Source organism: Numida meleagris, chromosome 27 (assembly GCF_002078875.1).
Source record: "Numida meleagris isolate 19003 breed g44 Domestic line chromosome 27, NumMel1.0, whole genome shotgun sequence".
Taxonomy (NCBI): Eukaryota; Metazoa; Chordata; class Aves; order Galliformes; family Numididae; genus Numida; species Numida meleagris.
In genome coordinates, this window is record NC_034435.1 from 4,815,060 (window position 1) to 4,832,491 (window position 17,432).

Below are 17,432 nucleotides of genomic sequence, written 5' to 3' on the forward strand. Positions count from 1 at the left end.
TTCCCTGTCCCAGCTTAGCGGACCTTTGCAGAGCAATCCCTCAGCTGAGTGGAGGAGACTTTTTTGCCGTTCTAACCACATGCAAATGCTTACCTGAAGAGTAAGCAAGCCCAGGCTGTACTCCTGGCTTTACTCGTACTAAGTAAAAATAAAGCCAACACTAGGCTTTATTTTATTAAGTTTCCTGAAGATTTTATCCCAGTCTGCCAGCCTTGATTCTCATCTCATCCTGCCTCTGAAGTAAGGGGCACTCACCTGCTTCTAACCACAGCCCCCTTTGGCTGCAGGGACAGGAGGGTTGGTGGCAGGATGGCTGATGTGTATGAGATGCGCAACAATAAAGGGAAGGGGTTTCCCTTCCCTGTGGTTCACAGCTCTTTCAGAATGAAAGCATCTGCACTTGGTTGCTGCCCAGGTACATGCCAGCTGCTAAGCAGGGCAGGCATCCCGAGTTGTTTCAATCTCTGAAGCTATGCTTCTCTTTATCATTGGCAGGATGAATACCAGTTCTGTTACCAGGCAGCTTTGGAATATCTGGGAAGTTTTGATCACTATGCAACATAAAAAGCCATCTGTTGTGCAGACTCTACCAACCACTTAAGTCCTGGAAGGCCTCTTTTGACCCAGGAGGAGCGCTTGAACTTAAAAAACTGAATCAGAAGAAGTACCTTTTCATCCAGACAATGCGTTGGGGAGCAGGGGGAAGGATTGAAAGGAACACCCCTTCAGGAACTCCATGTTGTAACCTGGACCGTGAAGAGGCAACTCAGGAGATTGCTGAAGGACTGCTTTAAGTGGTGAACTGCTCTTGTTACCTCAAGTGGTGTTCGCTGTGGAGGATGTATGGACATCATCAAACAGATCCAAAAGCTAAAACACACCTTGCGAAACGTTACCGCTGGAGAAGGGAAGGAAACCGACTTTGGTTACATCATTAGAGTTCAGTTTATTTACTAATATAGTTGGCAGTCTTTAAAGGAAGTCACTTGCAGAATTGAAGGTGTTCTGTAAAAGTTAAGGAACTAAATCTTGACACTTAGGCAAGCGTAGGGTCAGGAGATCTTCTAGCTGGAGTCTTAATAACCTCAATATCAACAGTGGGATGATTCTGGGCTTACAGGCACCTTGCAAACAGCATTCACTGTGTGCCCCTGCCATGCGAGAGGTTTTATAGCTCACACTTTGAATACTTAGAACATTCCTCATTTCTTCTAATTCCAAAATTTATTTTTTAGGATATTTAAAATTAGAGAGAGAGAGAGAGAGAGAAAGAGAGAGAGGAAAACCCAGACCTGGCCCCAGCATGGCCCCCTCCCCTTGCACGCAGCAGGTACACAGGTGGAGGTGGCAGCTCTGCTGGGCTGGGTTCGCTTCCCTTTTCAGCACATCCAGCTCCAGGGAGGCACTGAGCGGGCAGCAGTGGGACACCCAGGACAGAAAGGCAGCCCCTTTCCCATTCTCTTTGCACATTCACACAACCCCACTTCTGCTGCAAGCAGCTGTGCCACCCCACCAGTTCCTGCCACAGAAGGCCAGACGCATCTCTCTGAAAGGAGCCCGAGAAGCACCCTTAGGACACTTACTTCCTGTAGCCAACTGCTTCTTGCTGCCAAACCTTCACCTCTGGACGCAGCAGCTCTCCAGGAGTGATGCAGAGATTGCCTCAGGACTGTCCCGGTACCACTTCACACCGAGCCCATGGGCACAGCTACGAACAAGCCCTAGCTGTATAAATAACTGGGAAAGATCAAGTAAGATGCATTCAATGGCATATACTGTGAGTGGCTTTCTTTAAAGTATCGATGTAACTGTAACAAGTGACATTACTTTTTTTTAAATAGTGTATTTTTCCTTTTTTTTTTTTTAAAGACAAAGAATATCAGTCAATGAATTTAAAAGAAAAAAAATTGCTTATTTGTTCATATTATGTTCAAAGACAGTCTATTTTTTCACTGTAGAAATGTTACGTGTAATGGCTGTGATATATAAAAATGCAGTGCAAATTGCTACTTCTACATATTGCTTTTCTACCATTTAAAAGGTTTAACTTGCTCATGTAAGAACAAAATGTCCTTTCTGGATTATTTTTTGTTTCTTTTGTTTAAAATCTCAGACATATCACGTGTCTTTGGAAGGGTGTGAGATCAGCAGGCAGGCCCAGACCTGGTGGCAGTGCCAACCTCCTCCCCTTCAGCTGTGGCCATGCTGCTCCGTCCTACCAGGGCCAGGGGTGAACTGGGAGATAATTAAAAAAATGCCAGTGTCTTAGGACTGAAGACAAAAAGACAGCAGCTTCAGAGCCACAGCACACATGGGCAAGCACACAGCTTTTAAACATCAGCAGTGTAATGGAGGTAAGAGACCAACTCTGTGCACTGGGGTGAAGATACAATATGTTTAAGAGGTGTACATGACAAGAAGTTCACTTGCAGAAGTGCACAGAGGACAGCGTGTGTTGGAAAAGATGCACTGCCCCAGACACTGCTTGCCTCTGATTTTTTTATTTTTCTAGAAGGGGTAATTATTGCCATCCAGTGCTACCCGGAAAACCCCACAACAATCCATTTCCTGTCTTTAAGTGAAAGAAAAAAAAAAAAAAGAGAGAGCAAAAGGCTTCTTCAAGATTTTACTTCTTATTTGTGTGAAAGTTGCCCAAATTTCTAAGTATGTTGCAGCAAAATCTTACTGGAAGAATTGGGGTGGGGTGGGGGAAGGTTTTTTTTCTTTGTATGAGAGCAAAGTGCTGTTGCTTTCACACTGTTATTTCAAACTGAAACATTAAGTGGTTTTCATACCACAGTGTATGTAGATATATTGACTTTGTATTAAAGGAAGATTGTCTGAAAGGCTGACTGCACGCGTTTGTTGTTAGGATCGGGCAATGAATGAAGCAGTTGCTCTGTGTAATGCAGCAGCTGCAAAACCCTTTTTTGCTGGCATACACAGCCAGGTACCAGGTTGCTCTTCCTCTGCTGCGCTTATGTTCTATCTAAAAATAGACCACCCTTACATGCCAAACGTGCAGTTGCAAAGAAACAACCTCATTTGGAGAGCATTTAGCAAAATAGCTGCAGTCACAGAGGCATATGCATACCATTAGTTTGGGTATCATTATAGGCTCAGAATGGTTTGGAGTGGAAGGGACCCTAAAGATGACCCACTTCCACCCTCTGCTGTGGGGACACCTCCCACCAGATCAGGCTGGTATTTTTCAGGGAAGAATCACTTACTTTCTCAGAGCTGAAGGTCAGAGTGGGAGCGCGTGGATGGGGCAGATGGAGGTTTCCATCATTACTGCCAGAGGTTCCCATGTCTGCGGTGAGGGGAATAATGGAGGAAGGGGCAGCAGGACGCAGCTCCACCACCATCCAGAAAGGTCAGTGACCCACGCTGCCATGGCCTGCAACGCAATGGGATGGCAGCACTGAAGCACAGAACTTAGACGTATTCTCAATTTTAACATGAGTCACTCAAAACTCTGAAGTCCATCTGAGCCAGATTTGCAGCTATGAACCAAACCACAGTCCTGTGAGAGTGTTTCTGCATCTTGCCTTTACAGATGTGCTGTGCCAGCACCAGTCCTCCCTCCCTACCAGAGCAGCACCAGTAGCATTTTGGCATCCACTTAAAAGAAAAAAAAGAAGGATTAGCAAGTTAACACAGAACTGGGGGAGCTGTGAACTCAAGGAATTACATCACCTTCAGAATGCTGTTAATCCACGTGATAGATGGAGCAGGTGGAGAGTCAAAGAACATCAGAATGATAGCACAGGAAAAAGGAGAAGAAAAACGAGTATCTCCCTGTTCATAATCACGTCTTGTGTACATGACTACCTGCAGGCAGATACATGAATAGTAAAGATTTTCTTTTGACTCTTGATCTCTTGGACTCAAGAATCTGAACCCGACAGGTCTGCACTACTACACAGCACAGTTACCATTCATCAGCCTTGCCTCAATCAGCGCATTGGCTTGGAATATCTCTTTATTCTGTCATTGAAAAATAGAAAGGAAAAACTGATTTTCCTTTTCAGCACTGTTCATCAGCCTCCGTACCTCTGTCATACGCCCACCTAGGCTCCTGCACTCAGCAGTGCAGTTCTGTGATGCTAATCGTTCTCATCACTACTCTCCAGTCTCTTCAGTTTTGTTCTGCCCTTTCTTTGAGCTGTGTCACCATCCCCCAGGTTGAGCTGCAAACCCCTCACTGAACAGAACTAAGCGTCACATGGAGCAGAGGGAAAGAGTGACAAAGAGAACTGGAACAGCAGCTGGGAACTAAGTAAGTAAATCTCCTCTCTCCCCTCAAATGAAAAATAAATAAATAAATACAGTAGGAGGGCATTTAGAGAAGCATATCCAAAGTAAAATCTCAGAGCAAGACTTGCAGGAGTCAGGCTTACGCAAGCTGCAGTAGTCCAGTAATGCTTACAGACTCTGGCAGTGGGGCCAGGTCATCGGTCCTTCAGCAGCTCCTCTTCTGGCAGGTAGAGGCACACAAGCGTTATCACTAGGAAGAAAAAAAAAAAATCCATTAAGGTCTTTGACTTCTGATTTCAACCGCATCACTCCATGCAAAACTTAAAACACAGGCGAAGAAACAAAGAGCAGTCTGCACACCTCTTCCTGCCCCTCACACCATGGGAGCACGCTGGGGGAAAGAGGCACCACATTCCCCTCCCTCAGCAGAGCCCCCACCCACAGCTGCTGTGCAGACCCAGAGCCTCCAGGGGATGATTCTGGCACTGAAAAACCTAAAACTGGCACAGATGGAGCTATGGCACCCACCGCCCGGAGCCACCTCTGGGACCACTGCAGTCGCAACAGGCTGAGGCCGCCCACTCCACTGCAGGTGGACAAAGCAAGAGCAGAGGTGGTGTCAGGGCCGGGCAGGCAGTGAGTGCCACCATCAGAGGGTAGCAGCACCCTGCACTGCCCTGATGCAGCCAGGAGAGTTTTGTGGAGCCCGGAACACCAACCGCTTGAACTCAGCTCAGTGCAATCAGTGCCGATGTGCACTGCTGAGCTTTTTGCTGCTTTATCACAGAGGACAACCACAGGGTTGTGCACTCCACTTCAGGCCAGGATGCTGTCAGCCTCCAGGAAGCAGAAGCACCACAAACGCATTCAAAAACCTGCTCATAACGGTCCCATGGACGCATCATTTTACTGGGGCCTATAAGCTCCTCAAATTACATTCTAACACGTGGTTTCTGAATGTGTCAGAGCGATGTGCTCGTGGTGTGATTAGGCATAAATTATCGCAGGCTGCAGGATGCTGCGGTGCAGCTCCACGGTGCCCAGCCCTGCTGCAATGAGCACATGGAACAGGGCTGCTTGTCCTCACAGGGCTCTCTGTGCAGGCAGCGCTGGCCTGAGACCTGGCATGCGGTCAGTTGGTTTGATTAAAGCCTACGTGATGGCCCACGAACGCCCATTTTCAGCCAGGCAGTTCCTTGTTTCTTATTGATTCACGGATCTTTTTTAAAAGTTTCCCTCTTCTTTTTCTTTAACGTGAGCGCTGACAGGTAGCTTTGACAGCACGTTTATTAGCTGTGCTGGTACACGTTGGAAGAAATAAATCACTGCAGGTTGTATTTTTACAGAAAAGGACTGCCAGCAAGGCTCTAGGTCTGCACTGTTACTGCTGCTGCACCACACCGGGCAATACCACCTCCTGCATCAAATCAAGCTTCATTTGCATGGGCCTGGCTGCCAGATCACCACGGGTCTGATTTGCAAAAGCCCCTCCGCCTCTGCACAACCCTAAACCAAGAGCCCCCTCGGTCCCTTGCAGCACAACAAAGACTTTAAAGTAGATGTAACCATAATTTACATTCCAGAGGAAAACGAAAAGCCTTTCTTGGTTTACAGAATTACCCAAGAGGCAAACCAGTTCCCAGGCCAGGAGAAATTCTTCATTTTGCAATACGCTTTAATTATACCAAGAGAAGCAGTAACAGAATGAGAAATCAATTCCTTCTCCTAAATAAGATGGTTGCAAATTCCAAGTCGGTAACTGAGCAGATGTAGAATTGAAATGGAAAAAGTAAATACCCGAGCAGGCGCTGTGAAAATTGTCTTATTATCTCAACAAGTTCATCCACTGGGAAAGGGATATGGGAAGACTGTTCCCAAATCTCCTGATAAAGGAACCAGAACGAATTCAATCACTTTTATTGCAGTGTCACAGCCGGCATCCAAACGGACACACGCTGGCTCCTCCCTGCATCCACAGCTGCACAGAGCTTCTCCTATAAAGCAAAGCAACCCCTCAGCCTGCAGAGAGCCTTGCTCACTAGTGAAGAGGCAGCTCTGTGCAAACCCCCGACCTGTGGGACCTGTGGCCATCCGACTGCCATCAGCATGCAGCTGGCACTTTGACCTCTGCGGATTCCAAGGACCGACAGGTGAAGGTTCTGCACCAGAGGGCAGAAAGCACAGAACATGCTCCCAAAGGCAGTGGGCACAGCACTGGGACGCTGCTCTCAGACATAGGGTTTCGGTGGTGCTGTGTGGAGCCAGAGGTTGGACTCAATGATCCTTCTGGGTCCTTCCCAACTCAGGGTGTTCTGTGATCCCACAGAGCAGGAGGAGCCCTCAGTGTTCCGTGGGGCGGGCAGAATGGACAGCACCTGGCTGTGCTCAGTAGCAACTGGTCCTTCTCCAGCAGACTGATAGCACACCCAGGTGCACCAGGCTGGCCACATGTACTTGAAACAAGAAGGTAATTGCTTTGAACCTCCCCCCCACACACAGCTGTGTCTGACGTTTGCACTCACATTAACTGTTCACAGCAAAAGCAGATTATTAGATTGTTTCAAAACCAGGAAGACAGCTGAAGTCTGAACAATACTGAAGCATTTCTGTTTAACAACAGTGCTTCTTCTGCAGCCATTTAATGTATTCATCCCAGTCCATCTTTAATCTGCCTATTTTTCTATTCTGTCTACCTATCTGCTTATCCACCTATACACTAGAGCAGTAACTCTAGATCCCTTTGCAATTTGTACAAAGATCAAACCCCAATGTTGCTATCTCATCACACCTTTATCTCTTGAAAGTCAGACATGTATGATTCCCTTCCAGTCACTGAAGAGACAGATTCCCGATTAACAGAGTTGGGCGCTCCATCCATCTGTGTGCATACACAGCGTTGCATACATACAAGCACACATGTACATGCAGATGGCGATCCTAGATTAATAGGTTACACAAGGGCTTTATCCCAGGCTTACTGAGGATAATAAACCCCTCTGAAAAAATTGTACACAAATGATTAGAAAAATCTTTTTGTCTTTAAACACATAACATTCTGTCTGAGCTGCATGTAAGGTGTTGTTCGGGAAATTGCTGAACATTACTAACTCAGATTCCACCTCTGCCAGACTTTCCTCCCATCTCTTTCTGACCAGGAAAGCCAAGGACTTCCCAGCAGAACAACCACTGGCTCCGCACTGAGGTTCTCCATTTCCAGGGTTCACCACTTCCGAAGAGGGGAGCGGGCAGAGGGGAGCTGTGAGAAGTTCCCTGAGGGTTTCCTTAATCAGACTCAGGTTGCCGTTGGTGAACTCCTGGTTTGGATTCAGCTGCTTCTCCCTCACAGTAGCACCAGACCCAGCCTAGAACCACGTCCTTCATCTTCCTTGGTCAAACCCATACGACAGTGATGAGGGACAGACAAAGCAACCCAGTGGAAATGTGTAACTGTGGATTTTGTATTTAATTCAGACCCTTGCAGCAACCTAATTCATTTCTGCCAAACTCCAAAGGGAGCTTTCTTAACAAAACTTGACTATGGCTTTCACACTCCATCCACAACAGTACAGTTATACCAACATGCCTCAGCAAAGCCAGGTTCTCAAAACACCTCTGTGCTTCTGCATCAGAGAATCATTAAGGTTGGAAAAGACCTCTAACATTATCAAGTACAACCATCAGCCCATCCCCACCATGCCCACTGACCACATCCCTAATACCACACTGACACATTTCCAGAATGTTGCGCCTATTTGAAGGCATCTACACTACATTTCAAAAGCCACCAAGCTGTAACTCCAGGCAGGAGGCACCAGGGATGCAAAGACACGAAGGAGTCACCTGAGCACTTGCCATGACCTGCAGCCACCAGACTTCCAGGAGGACACAGCAACAGAGACCTTCTGCTTGGCTTGTGAATCCACACAACCATTTAAAATACAGAGAACTGAAATAACACTTTCCATAGTGCTACACTTAACAGATAGAAGAGAGGACACAGCAGGGATTTAGGCAAATTCTCACTTCCAAAAAAGTGAAGGGAGAAATGGAGAAATGTTGGTGTAATGCACAGCCACCTTCATTTTGCTTTAAAAAAAACAAACAAACAATCCCCCAAAACAGTGCAGGAAAGCACAGGACACACAGCACCTCACCAAACCACAGAACCAGGAACACAACAAGTGACAGCACAGGAGTTAACCACCACCAGGGCACAGTGACAGCAGCATTGTGGGGAGGACAGGGGAGGGACAAGGGGACAGCACCGAAGCCAAAGAAGCTGGGGGGTTACTGCCCATCAACCGCAGCACCAACAGCTGCCAACCTACCCCAACCATCCCACAATGCCAGCACAACCAACCTCTATCCATCCATCTGCACGGAAGGGACGCTCTTGGTGCCATGGGCTGAACTGCAGTGTGACCTAAGCCTGGAGCCCAGCAAAGTGGCACCACCCACACCAGCAGCACCTGCTCCTGCTAACGACTGCAGCCAGGTGAACTAACTTTCTCTGATTCTGTAACTGAAAGACAAGCAAAAAGAAAATCTGCTACAGCTGTCACACAAACATCCAACCAATGAGCAGAGTCCCAGAGTGCTCCCAAGTTTAGGGCTCCAATTCCCAGGAAATTTCCCCTCCGTGCCTCTGCCCGTGATGTTGGTGTGGTTTATGAGATCAGGCAATTGACGAGAAATTCCTCGTACCGGAGAAAGACCTTCAGCAAAATTCCACTCTCTGTGTTTCCATACAGAAAGCAGAGCATCTGCCTTGATCCCTGCACTGGCACTCAAGCAAAGTCTCTGTGACTGCCATGCAGAGCAGGGTCTGACCATAGATTCGTTTCAGTTGGGAGGGACCCTTTAAAGGCCACCTGGTCCAACACCCACAGTTCCATCAGGTCCTCAGGGCCCTGTCCAGCCTGATCCGGCCCGGCCAAGGGACAGGGCACCCAAAACATCTCTGGACAACCTGTGCCAGTGTTTCATCACCCCTAGTCCTTATATCCAATCTAAATCTCCTCTTTTAGTTTGAAACCATTTCCCCTTGCCCTATCCCAACAGACCTTGCTGAAGAGTCCATTCTCTTCTTTCTTTCAGCCCCCCAAGTCTGACACTTTGATCTTTTTTTTTTTTTCCAGCTAATAAGGAGAGGTTAGCATTATTCTTAGGGAGCAGCAAGGTCTACAGGTCTCATTCATCTCACCTGGATGTTTCTTGCACAGCTGAGGGGTGAGACCTCTCAAGCAGAAGCACACTGAGCACTTGCTTTGTTTCCTCACAGAAGATCCGGCAGAAACAAACCAACTGTGGGTCTCACCAGCATCGCAGATCAGTGTCACCCCGTAGTGCTACCTAAAAAACACAAACACTTCTCAGTATGCAGTGGGAAACGCTGCTGTGTTGACCTCAGGTGTCTGACCCATCTCCTGCTGCCACCCCACCGCATCCCACAGCTTCCAGGGCTGTGTTTTATGATCTCACCTCTTGGCTTCCTGACAGTTACAGAGGACTCTTTTTTTTAGGTTGAAGCCTAAAATGATTTCAAAGTGAATTACAATCCCACCAGGAAAAGCAGATTCAAAATGCTGTGTCATTTTTTATCTAAATAATGTTTAAATTTTAAAAGAGGGGGAAAAAACCTAATTACATCTCTGCATGGAAGATCATAAATCACATAATTACAATGGGAACCTCTGCATCTTTCCAACAGACTAAAAGCAGTCTATGGAGTTCTTATCTCATTACAGTTTAATTAAGAACTATGTTTGAGCATCTTCTTTTTAATTATCATGGAGACCAGATGACTTCTAATCTTTTTCTTTTTTTATTTTTCCCCACCCAAAATGAGGGAGGGTGCAGTCCAAAACAGGCTCTAATGAATTTACAATTCGCTCTCTGGGGAACTTTAATAAAATTATTCCACATAGAAGATTAACACTGATGTAGAGAACTTCCAAAGAGAACATTTGGTTCCTTTCAGTTAGCATCACGTAACTGCCAGGAGCTGGGAAGGGGATGCGGAAGTGGCACCTTTGAGAGTGACAATGGGTGATTCAAGGTAGGAAAGGGCAGGGTGTTGTTGGAGCTGCAAACAGCTCTAAAACCCGGAGTCCTGGGGAACACGTCGCAGCCCTGCGATGCTCCACTTCCGTCCTCGCAGCCAGGGAAGGATTCCCCATCAAGCAGTACTGCATGCCGCGCTCAGCTCTGCTGGCTGCCATCACCCACGGTGAGGAGCAGGAAAAAGCACACGTGTTTTTTAAGCCTGGCACACAGCAAACACCTTTTAATTCGATTGGTTGAGTTGACACAGAGAGATTATTAGTTTTCAGTAAGATTTCATTCAATTAATTAGCTTGAAAATATCAGCACAGCCAGGCAAGCAAAGAAAAACAGAGATAAATCCCTGCCTTAGCACTGCTTCATCTTTTAAAGGCAATTAACTCTTAGTTATTAGCTTTTAATTAGGGAATAATAATGACACCATTAATACAGTTTATTATACTTGTCAGCAGACAGCTGTTCCAAACAGATTTTACTATCAGATCTTGGCGGCTTTTGTCTGCTCCACTCCCCCTCTTACAGGAGAAGGCAGCAGCTCCCCACGTCCCCTGCAGCCCCAGGGGAGTCCTGCAGGACTGCAGAGGAGCGGGTGCTCACAGCTTTCATTATTAGTGTGGGTTTTCTAACCCTTCTGAAATGATTTCTCTCTCAGAGAATCGCAGTGGCAGCAGGACCCAGCCATGACGGTAACTCACACGCTTTTCTATCTGTGTTTCCTTGGGGGAGATGCTGGATCTGAACCAAAGCTGGTTTCACACCTCGGCTCCTAACATCTGAGACAGCATCCAACTCACAGAATATTTAAGATGCCCAAAAACTCACTGTTTTGTTTTGTCTTTGAATGAGCTTAACCATCTCTTTGGAAGCACCACGTACATTTAGAACACAGTAGATATGATTTGGAAGCAAATAATCGTGTTAAATAAAGCAAGCATTCCAAATAAGTTTACCCATTCTTAATCTCATTCCACCCTACTGCCAAGTGCATGTCTCCGCAAGAGCAGTTGCAAAGGGTGGAAGAAATACCATGTAATACCCTTTTCTCCTGCCCCAAATTTATCCTGAAACTTCAAGTTCTACCGCATTAACACTAGCAAGCTGTCTCAAGTTTTCATGGATGCTTTATTATTTCTTTGTCTACTGCATCGCTAAAATAAAATATACAGAAGGCTCCTAATAATGCGCTCTGTCACACTCACAGGAAAGCACATGTTCACATTATTTTCACCATCATCCTTTTCCACTGTGTCCTAGCATCTCCCTGTCAGAGGCTGCAAACTACTCCCAGGGCACACGCCTTTCACAGCTGTGTTTTACTGTCCTCATATCAGAGAGCCTCTAACCCCATCTTGCATGCAGGATGCTGCCGTAACACAAAAATGTAATGCCATACGTTTCCCTGATTTACTCTGGTGTTAATAAATCACAAAAACACTATCGGGCAAAATATTATGTTGGGTTCCGACACTTTGGTTTACATTTTTTTCCTTGCTCTGGACCAGAGGAAGCCCTAAGGGAAATTGCCAGGAGCTTGGAGACCCAACAAAGTGCCCCCCAGCACCAAAAGCTGCTCATGGCAGGCATCCTTCTCCCCACTCAACACACTGCAGTCAAGTCCCAAGGAAAGAAATTAACCCGGTGTAGGAAGAAAGCAGCTGGGAGAACCTATTTGCAATTTTCTACAGGAAAGCAGAGAGTTGCAAAATCGAAAGCAAGGCTGTTAAAAAGAAGAAACTTTCCCTACTGAGAACTGACATTAAAAAATGGATGGTAGACGGGAAGGATGATAACCACTACCATACAGATTTAGAAACCGAGGCTCAGATGAGCAAAGAGCCACGAGGCAGCGGCAGGACCACCACCACTGCTGGGAAACTCCAGCAGGATACAGCACCTCCCAGCAGGCAGCCCTGCTGCCACGGAGCTCTCTGTGCCTCCAAGGAGCTCATTTCGTACTCGTTGCCCCCTGCACTGACAGAGCCTTCAGGTGCCAGGTGCTGTGCCGTAGGCGTTTTGCGCATTTGTAGCTGCACAAGCCTTAGAGCTGCGCTACGCATTCTCACTGGTGACTAAGCCTGAATATTTTAGGAGAAACAGCTTTAGAGAACTTGCTGCAACTATAAAACGTTCTCAGCTGAGGGGATTTTTATGCTCAACTGTATCCAGGCAGAAACTGGGAGAGGAGAACAGCAGACAAATTGAATGTCATCCAGGTTTGTCTCCTACATAAACCTGATACCCACGATCACACAAGACACTTCCATACTACTTTTCTAAAGTAGCAATAAGGAGCTCAAAGGAGAGGTTTATAAAGAAAGTGTCTTCTCAGCTATGATTAGTGCTCTGGCAGCACTAGCACTACTGGCAACCAGAGGCAATTTGCCTTGAGCTTTGGCACTCAACTGTTGTTTGGGATCGCACACCTGTGCTGGAGGGAAGAGCCTCAGCCAAAGTCCACGGAGGAGGACACACCCCACTGCTGCTCAGTGCAAACAAACCAGCCACAGCCAAAGGCATCCCTGCGAGGTAGGATCAGGGCTTTGTGGAAGTTCACAGAATCACAGATCCGTACGGGTCAGGACTGCCCTCTGGACTAAGTCAACCCCCACCAAAGCTGTTCTCTACAGCAGCTGCACAGGAAAGCATCCAGGGGGGTTGTATACCTATACCTCCAGAGAAGGAGACCCCACCTCTCTGGGCAGCTTGTGCCAGGGCTCTGCCACCCTCAAGCACAGAAGATCTTCCTTGTATCCATATGGAACTCGCTGGGCTCCAGTCTGTGCGTGGTGCCCCTTGTCCTGGTGCTGGGCACCACCAAACAGAGCCCGGCCCCATCCTCCTGACCCCCACCCTTCAGACATGATCAGCACTGATCAGATCCCTCCCATCCTTCCCTTCCCCAGGTGCACAGCCCCAGGGCTCTCAGCCTGTCCCCATCAGGAGGTGCTCCAGGTCCCCGCCATCTCTGCAGGCCTTCGCGGGGCTCTCTCCAGCAGTTCCCTGTCTGCCTGGAACCGGGGAGCCCAGCACTGGGCAGAGCAGAGGGGAGGAGCAACTCCCTCACCTGCTGGCCCCGCTCTGTGAGATGCACCCCAGGGAACCATCGGCCTCCAAGGCCTCACCTGTGCAACGGAGAGAAGGGTTAATGCTGAATGTTCCTTGATGCACAGGGGATACAGGGAGCAGCCTTCACTCCTCAGAGCCACCGCTCTGCTGGCCGGGAGGCTGGGCACTCAGCTCTGGTTTTACCATCACTCTTTAACAGAGTCAACTCTGAAAGGCACAGATTTTCTCACCACAATGGACCTGTCACAGTGACAATCCTATTTAACAGCAGTGGTTCAGCCTTGCCTTTCATGGGCGCTGATTATGGCAGTAAATAGAAGCACGTTGGGGGGGTGAGGGGACGCTGACAGGCTGCGGTCGTGCTGCACCGGGGCTGCAAGAGCCCAGGCATGCTGTGGCTTCAACTAAAGGAGCCCAAGGGGACATTCCTTCTCACTGGGCTTTTGGCAAGGAGCAGAGGGGTTAAAAATGCTCCCCAGACTAAGGCCAGAGGCAGCAGACAGAACACATGAGAACAGCATAAAAATAAAAGCAGTGTGTCGGAGGTGTTTTTTTCCCCCATTTTTTCAGTCAATCGCCTGCTGAGAGTGAAATATTGCCATGATTCTGTCAGTGCTATAACCAGACATGAAATGTGGTCTTTGTGCTCAGAGAGTAGATCTTTTAAAAGCATAAAAAGGGCGTCCGAAATCAAGAGAGGCTCTTCCAAGTGCAAGGGAAGCTTGGCACTGGGGTTCCCTTCCCAACATAACACAATTATTGGGAACATACATAGCAATTTAAAAAAAAAAAAAAAAAAGAAGAAGAAAAAAAAAAGAAGAAAGCTTAAATTTAGCCACAGACTAGGTCAGCATGACACTGCTCATTGCAGAGCACCGTGAAGACCCATGTTAGGTCACATGGGGGTACTTACCATAGGAAGGGCCGGAGGGTACATTCACACTGTGAGGCACTTGGGGCATGAACATCTCAATCCCAGGCAGAAAAAAAAATGAGGACGTCCCTCATAACTGAGGAAAATCACAGAGAAATTGATTTGGACAAAACAGACCATGTTCTTGCTTTTTCAGAATGTTACAGAAATGAGATTAATAACAGCATTTAATAAGCAGCCAATTTTCTATACTCAGGAGGAGTCGAAAAATCTTGTGATTAATCATTTCTGTAAAACAGAACCATCCCTGAGCAGGGGGATCTCACAGAAACAGTTGTTCTCAGGCAGATTTTTCACTATACAAAAACCTCGCACTAATCACCCAACACAGGGCACACAGCTATAGGATTGCAGTGCTAATTCCATGTTATAGCAGAATCTCAGATTAATCGGATGCACCACTTCCTCAGATTTCCTCCAATGGCTCCAAGCTATTAAGATAACAAAAAGAAAAAAACCCTCAGCTCTAAGTGGAGACACAAGGAAATCAGACTGGCACAACAGCCCTTTTTCTCCACCCCATTGCTTCTCCATGTAGAAAATTGTCCAGTGACCCTTCTGTACCTACAATCAAGTTAGATTTGATCTTTCTAGTCAGGCAAATGAATCTCTGCTATTCTAAATGGCAGCAGCATCTTGGCTTGCATCATGGGTTACTGACCATTCAATCCTAATCAAAGAAAATTTGCTGTGTTTTCAAGAGATGGCTCCATTAAATGAAGCAGATGAGCAGCGGATCTGTCCATTTATTTATTTTTAAACCATGATCTGGGGCACAGGGGAGGGTATCACTCCTCTTTCAGAGACAGTTTGGCTACGAGCTCATTTGCTGGAGGATATTAGCAGCTGGCATCTGAAATGGCAAGACTAGGAAATAGAGGTAAGCCAAAGTCAACTGTGCTGAAACACAGCCAAATTCTTATTTATACCACAGGAAAAGTGGCTAAGCTGTGGTCACTAAATAATTCCAAACAATATTTGCAGAGTGACCTTTACATTTATCCTCTTGGAAACAAAACATTTAGTTGTTTTGCTCCTCTACTGCAGAATAAATAACTCCCAGTAATTTTCTATTGGTGTGCATATAAACCAAGTTGTTATCTTTTTCTGCTGTCAAAGCTGCGAAATAATTCCAGCTCAACATCTCCAACTCATTTCAGCCTTGGCCCTTCGCCAAAGCTCGTTTGTTGGTTTTGTTTTGTTTTGTTTTGTTTTTTTGTGTATGCCAGCATCGTTTTCAATGGGAAGAGAATCCAGAGAAATGACCTGAACATGGGGCTGGAAATTGGGTACCCACATGAACACATTTTGAGCACTTCTGCTAAGGTCTCAAGAAGCTTGTTCAATCTTTTCTTCCATGAAATTCTTGTGGGCAACCTAGGCACTAATGCCCAAAGGAGCACCGGCAGGTATCACCTCTATTAGGTACTCTGAAGCAGAAGAGGTTTAAACTTCACAGAGTTAAACTCAGATACAGGGTTTTTTTCATTAATCTGTAATAAGATAAAGGGACAAACTATCCTTCTAACCCAGGAAACACGAAGCCAGTGGAACAAGAAGTAACAGGTCACAAGAGGTACTGGTCCCACAGCTCCTGCACATGTCCCACAGACAGACACAAAGGCAAGCTGCCCGGGAAGCAGCACAGATGAGTCAGAGTGCAGGCACATGTAGGAACGGCTGCACGTAGTGCTATCACACCTGCCACGGTATGGGATGGACTGCTCTGGCAGCTGCCAGGTTCCATGCAGTTTCTCCTTGCTTTAATCCATCAAAGCATAATCACGTGCCAAGAAAACCTCGTCTGCTACAAACCTGCACTTTCCAGCTCACTCCAATTGCAGTTTGGTCTGAACAAGATCTTCTGACAATACAATTATTCAAATTATTTTTAAAACAGTGTTAGAAGCTTATCAGAGCACCTTAGCTAGATAAAGCGTAGGGAAAAGAAGCCCAAATGAGACAAGTAACAAGGACTTTCCTTCTGCAGTACAACAAAAGGATCTGTTGCAAGAAAGTCTTCACTTTGTGCTCTGAAAAAAACCCAAGCCAGAGAAATGACACAAGCAACGCGCTGATCTATCGTCTCCTTCCTTTCAGCCCTCAGCTGAAGGATGCCCGCTACCACACAGGTTCTGTAAGTTTAATTCAAATTGCTTTTAAACTAAAACAGCATTCCCAGATTCAAAGCTCCTGATTACCTTAAGCTAAAACTACCCAAATAAACCACACTGACCAAAATAGGGGCATTCTTCTAGAAGAGAATTGCACCTGTTTAATAAAGAGTTTTATTAAACTGGTGCAATTTGTTCAAGCTGAAGGAGAACTACTGATGAAGAACTAATATGAACAGTGAGGGAAGAGAAACAGAGAAAAATCCCTACAGACTAACCTTAAGAAATAGAAGTTCCACAGAACTGGCCAAAACACAGATGTCTGTAGCACGTGACAATGTTTTTCCATCATCTGCTCTTTTCCTAAAATAAATGGTCGCAAAAGCAAAGCAGAAAGGAAAGTAGCCACTACACCAAAGAGGGAGTGCCTGCAAGCCCCAGTATCTGCACACGGACTGGCAGCGAGGCTAGGAGTGGGAAAGCCATGCCGGAGATCTGGAGCAACACGTCTGAAAGAATTGTTTCAACAGAACTAAAAGAAATATTCTAGACTGACAGTACAATGAGACAGCAAAGAACAAAGTGGTACAGATGGTGCAGTGGAAATGCTAAGTCAGGGCTTGAAACAGTGATTGAGCACCTGGTGGGAAGGCAGGGCCAACCCAGGGGAGCTCAGGTGCATGCAACACAGCTGAGTGACTGGAAGGGATGGAGCCAGGATCCACCCCTTCCCAGACCTCCTTTAAGGGTTGGCAGCAGAGGCAAGGGTATCTCTCTGGGGGTCCTTGCATACCTGAGGCCTTCTGAAGGTAAGCAGCTTCTTTCCCTTATTTCTGTGCCCACTGCTGTCATGTTTGAGTGAATCCTTGCTTGCTGCCACCTGGGATCTTGCTGCTCTGTTGTCATTATTGTGCTTTCCATCACGTTACAGATGGAATCCATAAGTCAGGGCTGTCCCAGCAGTAGCCAGAAGATAACAGTCTCAGCACAATCAA

The 17,432-nt window shown here is 46.7% G+C and overlaps 1 protein-coding gene and 1 long non-coding RNA gene across 19 annotated transcripts in view; one reads left to right on the plus strand and one right to left on the minus strand.

Annotated features, from left to right (window-relative positions):
- The window catches only part of PTPRS (protein tyrosine phosphatase, receptor type S), a 128,191-nt gene extending 125,345 nt beyond the window's left edge, over positions 1-2,846 (plus strand). For all 18 annotated transcript variants that reach the window (XM_021378966.1, XM_021378964.1, XM_021378973.1 and 15 more), the window contains one exon: positions 496-2,846. In XM_021378966.1, coding sequence (XP_021234641.1) covers positions 496-564 — 69 coding nt within the window. In that variant the 3' untranslated portion in view covers positions 565-2,846. The remainder of the gene's footprint in view (positions 1-495) is intronic.
- On the minus strand, positions 922-17,373 carry LOC110389071. Its single transcript, XR_002433062.1, has 6 exons — positions 16,716-17,373; positions 14,303-14,399; positions 9,464-9,612; positions 4,404-4,510; positions 3,231-3,400; positions 922-1,737 (listed from the first exon to the last, which is right to left on the minus strand). It is a non-coding gene; the product is annotated as an uncharacterized LOC110389071 (long non-coding RNA).